This window comes from Trachemys scripta, chromosome 16, assembly GCF_013100865.1.
Source record: "Trachemys scripta elegans isolate TJP31775 chromosome 16, CAS_Tse_1.0, whole genome shotgun sequence".
Lineage (NCBI taxonomy): Eukaryota > Metazoa > Chordata > Testudines > Emydidae > Trachemys > Trachemys scripta.
In genome coordinates this window covers 28,751,679-28,757,678 of record NC_048313.1, presented here as the reverse complement: position 1 = coordinate 28,757,678, position 6,000 = coordinate 28,751,679, and the positions used below count along the sequence as shown (strand labels likewise).

The following is a 6,000-nucleotide window of genomic DNA, read 5'->3' as shown; positions in this document are numbered from 1 at the left end:
CCCCTCTAACCAACCATCCCTACCTACCTCTGTACACGCCCCTCTAACCAACCATCCCTACCTACCCCTGTACACGCCCCTTTATCCCCATCTCCCTGCCTCTGTACATGCCCCTCTAACCAACCATCCCTACCTACCCCTGTACACGCCCCTCTAACCACCTATCCCCATACACCCCGTACCTATCCCTATACACGCCCTTCTATTCATCCATCCACAGACAGCCCCTACCTATCGCTGTATATGCCCCTCTATCCAGTCATGCCCATATACCCCGCATATACCCCTCTACACATGCCTTTATTCATCCATCCCTATACACCCCCCACCTATCCCTACACCTATTCATCCATCCCCAGACTTCCCATCTATCCCTATCCCTGTACACTCCCCTCTATGTACCTATCCCGATACACCTCACCTCTCTATCCAGCCATCCTCATTCCCCTGCTCGCTCCATCCATCCCCACACACATCACCCCTCTACCTACACTCTATGGCCCCATTCACATAGTATCTGAGCATCGCACAATCGTTAATAGATCGATCCTCACACTACACTTGTGAGAGGCAAGTGCTGTTATTTCTTAGTTTCTGTTGTGGGTTTGTACAGCGCCTGGCACAATGGGGCCCTGGGCTGTGATTGGGGCACCTGGGTGCTATCACAACACAAAGCAAAGAGCCTGAGGGATTTGCCCTCGTCACACAGGGAGTCTGGCGGGAGCTGAGCCCAGATCTCGAGCCACTAACCACTGGGCCACGTTTCCTCCCTGGTGCCCTTCTCTCCATGTGCTATGAGCAAGTCACCACTGGCCCTTCTCTGTGCTCAGCTGCAAACTCCCATTTAACTGGAGGATGGGGGAAAGCTGGGGAGATGACAATCCATCTGCTCCAGATGACTCAGTGGGACGACCCCGATCCAGCTCCCCACGCCCCGCAAAGTGCAGAGCATCGGGCTGAGGTCTGAGCTAACCTGCTCAAGGTCTGTCCCCCCTCCCCCGCATGGAATATTACAGCCGGGGGGAGGCAGGTCCAGGCCCCATGCTGGGAGTGTCTCTCCCAGCACACTCCCCACACACACATCCCTCCTGCATTAGCATGGCCGGTGTGTCCATTGACCCCCGATCTGTGTTACACACACACACACGCACACGCGGGTCTCCAGCCGGGATCCGAGCCTGGGTTCCTCTGCCAGCACAGAAGGTCGTTATCGAGCCGGGGGGGGGGGGGGGGGAGCCTGGTAGGACGAGCTGGAGCAGGACGTGGGACCTTTCCGCCTGAACCTGTGAGCTCCACCTGCGGGGACCCTCTGGGCTCCTCCTCATGCCCTTGGCAGCCCTAGACCTTTCCCTGCTCTCAGCCCCGCCTGCCCCCTGCGCTGCCCCAGAGGGGCTCCCATCCAACCTGCCTAGTGCACTGCCTAGTTCCTGCCAGCCGGGGGCAGCAGAGAGACAGGGATGCAGGCCTGGGGGAAGAGGGGAGATGTTCCTACCTTTGCCATCCCCTACCTGTCCCGAGGCCAGTGCTGGGGATGTCCTCAGTTCCTGATGGCAGCCAGCCAGCGCTGGGTCCTCTGAGCCAGGGGTAGGGGGGCAGTTCCGGAGTGTTTGCACCTGCTCTGAAATTTGTCCCACGCCCACTCCCGTCTGAACCACCTGGTGCCACCCTCGGCCCATCTTTGCTGCCCAGCTTCCCTGGTCATGGGGTAAACCCAGATCCGGAGTTAGGGGTAAATCCAGGCCAATGCTTTGAGAGTCGAGGGAGAGCTGCACTGGGCAATGCAATCAGAGTGTGTGTGCGCATGGGTACATATATGTGCTCCCATGTATGTGGGCATGTTTGCATGCATGTTCCTATGTGTGTGCATGGCCATGCATCGGGGTGGGCACATCTGTGTTCACCTGTTGGCGTGTGCGTGTGTGTTCCCACGTTCATGCATGTTTACATATGTGTGCAGGGTCTCCTGTGTGCTGCGCATGCACGGCTGAGTACGTGTGTGCGGTTGCGTGTGTTGCCCTCTTGTGGCACAGACCACGGAGGGATAAAGGATCGACAGCTAGTGCAAACCAGCAGAGTTGCTCTTTAGTGCGGGTGCTGGGTCGGGGGGGTTGGGCCATGCTGCTACTCAAGGATGGGGGCTCTAGCCCCAGCTGTGTGATCTGACCCCGTTCCTGTCCCGCTCTGGCTGATCACAAACTCCTCTCTGAGACTCACAGGTTCAGCCGGGCTGGCCCCACGGCCAAGGCTGGGGGTGGTGAGGTGGGATGGATGGAGGCTCCTGGCGGGAGGAGGAGGAGGAGAAACACATTGTTAAAGATGGGGTGAGGGGGGGTTAGCTGGTTTCTATCCCTCCTGGGCGCACGGGGGATGGGAGTGGGCTGTCCACAGTCTGAGGCAGCCGGGGCCGAAATGGACAAGGAAGCAATCAACTTAAAACAAACAAAAAAAGCCACATCAGGAAGGTTTTTAACGCCCCAGAACCATGGGATCCTTGCTGGACCTGTGGGAAAAAAGCATGTTTAGCCCCCCAGCAAAAATAAATATAGATCTGCCCCCACCCTCCCCACCCCAGTGCATTTGGAAATACATCATAAGCCGAGAGAAAGAGAGAAAAACATGGATTGGAAAGAATCAAGCCTGGCTTTTTTTTTTTTTGCTGTTGTCTCTTGAGCAATTATCAGTTTGTTAATTTACTGGTTTCCTACTGCTGCCTCTGACAGCCCCAATGCTCGTTAGAAAAATCTCGTTTTCTCCCTGCCGTTCCTGGTACTTACGTTAAACTAGAACCCTCCACAAAGGTCCAAGATGGTCAAATTAAAAAATATATATATATATATAAAATCAATTGCATCCCCGCCCCTTCTGGCAATAACGGATCGAGTTAAAGACCATGAGTGCAGCTTTTGCTTAATTTAATTTCTTTTAACAGGCAGGAAAAAAATAAGAATCCCAAACCCTGGATTTATCGGAAGAAAAGAAATAAAGGAACAAAAAAAGAATAAAAAGAAATAACATAAAATTCCATATTAAAGTGGTTAGTAAAAACAAACAAAAACCAAACAAACATACCCAACAAATTACTATTGCTAGTGTTAAAAAGCTGGTCTATATATATATATATATGTGTGTGTAGACATAAATATATATATAAACAAATCGGGGCTGGTTTTTTTAGTTGTGCGTCGTCTCGTTAGCAGAGCGTTCCAGGGGTTAACAGAGAGGACAAGCCGGGAGGAATGAGACAAAGTCAAAGAAAATGAAAGTGGGCACTTTAAACCGGGCTTTTACTAAAAGAACCCAAGAGGTTTAGGAGCTCCTGCTTGGGGTGTGGGAAAGAATTCTGAATCGGCACCATGGTAAAGCAGGTGCTTCACTTTAAGCATGTGCTTCTGTTCTAATGTTTGAAGTCTCCTTGTGTACTAATGATCAGTAATAATAAATAATACTACTATTAATGAAATAAATTTCAGTGGGAGTGAAAGTCCTATTGACTTCGTGGGGATTCACGCACAGGGTCACGCGCTGTCCCAAACAGGGATAGCGGCACGCCCATGCTGAACCAATGTAAGCACCCAAATCCATGGATATCCACCCCTCCCTTGGCCAAACGCCTGGCCACGAAGGAGAGGGAGTCAAAAAGCGAATTTGCCAATTGAAATCAAATTGACGCCATTTTTTTTTTAAATCAATCAATAAGCCCATCTGACCTGTCAGCTCCCTCCCCGCTCATATGAACCACGTTTTTTTAAAATTCCGTGTTAAGGGAGGGGGGAAAGAAGGAATTAGGAAATAATAATCATAAAAAAGAGACAGAACCGAAATCAAGAGGAGAAAGAGAAAGCCAGTGACTGAGGTAGATACCCGACTGGTTGCCATGGAAACATGAATAGAGGAGCAGAGAAACTCAGTTGAATGATTAAAAAAAGACGGAGAGGAAGCCCCCATGACTAGTTCCCCTGAAGGAGGTAAAAAGTCGAGCAGACATTAATGGTTGCCCCCCCAGCCCCCCACCAGCAGACGAGCCAAGGAATCATGGATCAGACTTTGGATTCCAGTTTGGTTACAAAAATCCTTTCCAGATTGGAGCTGGTGGCTTGTATTTTGCATCGGGCAGGTGGCGAAAGGGGCCTGTATTTTAGCTAGGGAGGCCAATTGGAATTAACAAGACCAGAGAGAGAAAATTGGGGGGGGGGATGGGGAGAGGGAAGGTTCTGGGAGGAAAAAGGTAAGTTAGGAAAAGAGGGATCGGGGTAGGATCAGAGGAGACGGAATTCACATTTAATATGGCCACAGAGAATATAACAAGGTGTTAGGTTTAGGGGGTCAGTGGTAATGTTCTGTTTACCTTTTTGTTCCACTTCTACTTTAAGCATCGGAAGAAAGAAGAAAAAAAATAGATTGAAAAAAAAAAAGTGCAAGGAAAGAAGAAAAAAAAAGAGAGAAGAGATTAAATTGCTTTTCCCCCCCGCCCCAAAGAAACCTTTTCTTTATCGCAACTTTTTCCGCCCCACCCTTCCGACCCCCATTTTTTCAGAGCCCACCCCCGCCCGTTTTAATTGTTAAAATTGTTGCTTGTTTTAGGCAAAGAGAGAGAGAAAAACGTGTGTTGGATTTTTGTTGGAGGATTTTATAAATCAGGTTTGATTTGTTTTTAGGATTCAATGGTTTTTTTTGCTCCAGCAGCGACGCCCTTGGAAAGAGAAACATCAAGAACCCCCTCCCCCCCGCCCAATGCAAATAATAAAATAATAAGAAATGTTGCAACAACCCAAAATTATAAGAATTAAAAAAAAAAAAAAACAAATGCAAAACTCTGAGCACCCCAGGAACAGAAAGGACAGTAGGAAATAGATAGGGATGGACAGATGGATGGTTGTGTATGGGGATAGATAGATAGATAGATAGATAGATAGATAGATAGATAGATAGATAGATAGATAGATAGATGTGTATGGGGATAGGCAGTTAGATAGAGAGGGTATATGGGGATAGACAGGTAGATAGATAGAGGGGGTGTATGGGAATAGACAGATTGATTGATCAGTCAAAGGAACCAGGATTCTGGGATCTCAGCTGAACTAAGAGGCCCAGGTGGCCCGTAGACATCCGCCCCCACCCTCAACTGCTGATCTTCAGTTGTGTAGCTTTAAGCTGACACCAATCCTCTCGTCAATATCAGCCCACTCATCACCCTAGATCTAAATGGGTGTATTCCCTGGTCTGGGTCATGCAGGAGGTCTGAGTAGATGATCAGATCTAATCTATCTATCCCTCCCCATACACCCATCATCTATCTATCTATCTATCTATCTATCTATCTATCTATCTATCTATCCCCATCCGCCCCTTCTATCTATCTATCTATCTATCTATCTATCTATCTATCTATCTATCTATCTATCTATCCCATAAGAACAGCCATCCTGGGTCAGCCCAATGGTCCAGCTAGCCGAGTGTCCTGTCTTCTGAGAGATGCTGGATCCAGATGCTTCAAAGGGAACTAACAGAACAGGGCAATTATCAAGTGACTCATCCCTGTCATCCAGTCCCAACTTCTGGCCATCAGAAGCTTACTTTAGAGACACCCAGCGCATGGGGCTGCGTCCCTGACTAGCTTGGCTAATAGCCATTGATGGACCTATCCTCCAGGGACACCTCCAACCGATTTGGCCTTCCCAACAGGTGCAGCAGCACATTCCACAGACTGACTGTGCGGTGCTTGCCGAAGTACTTAAGGTTGTTTTAAACCTGCGGCCTGTTCCTTTCATCGGGTGAGCCCTGGTTTTTGTGCTAGGTGAAGGGTCAGTAACACTTCCCGAGTCACTGTCTCCACACCAGCCATGATTTTACAGCCCTCTATCACGTGCCCCGTAGTCGTCTCTTTTGTAAGCTGAACGCTCCCAATGCTTTTACTTTCTTCTCGTACGGAAGCCGTTCCATCCCCCTGATCAATTTTGTTGCCTTTCTCTGTACTTTTTCCAGTCCTAATATATCTTTTTT

The 6,000-nt window shown here is 49.1% G+C and overlaps 1 protein-coding gene across 1 annotated transcript in view; it reads right to left on the bottom strand.

The window, feature by feature from the left end:
* ADGRL1 (adhesion G protein-coupled receptor L1) overlaps positions 1–6,000 on the bottom strand; it is a gene marked incomplete at its 3' end in the record, with an annotated part of 45,831 nt that overhangs the window by 16,463 nt on the left and 23,368 nt on the right. The window contains 1 exon segment of the mRNA XM_034791918.1: positions 4,346–4,363. Within this exon segment, the coding sequence (XP_034647809.1) occupies positions 4,346–4,363 (18 nt within the window).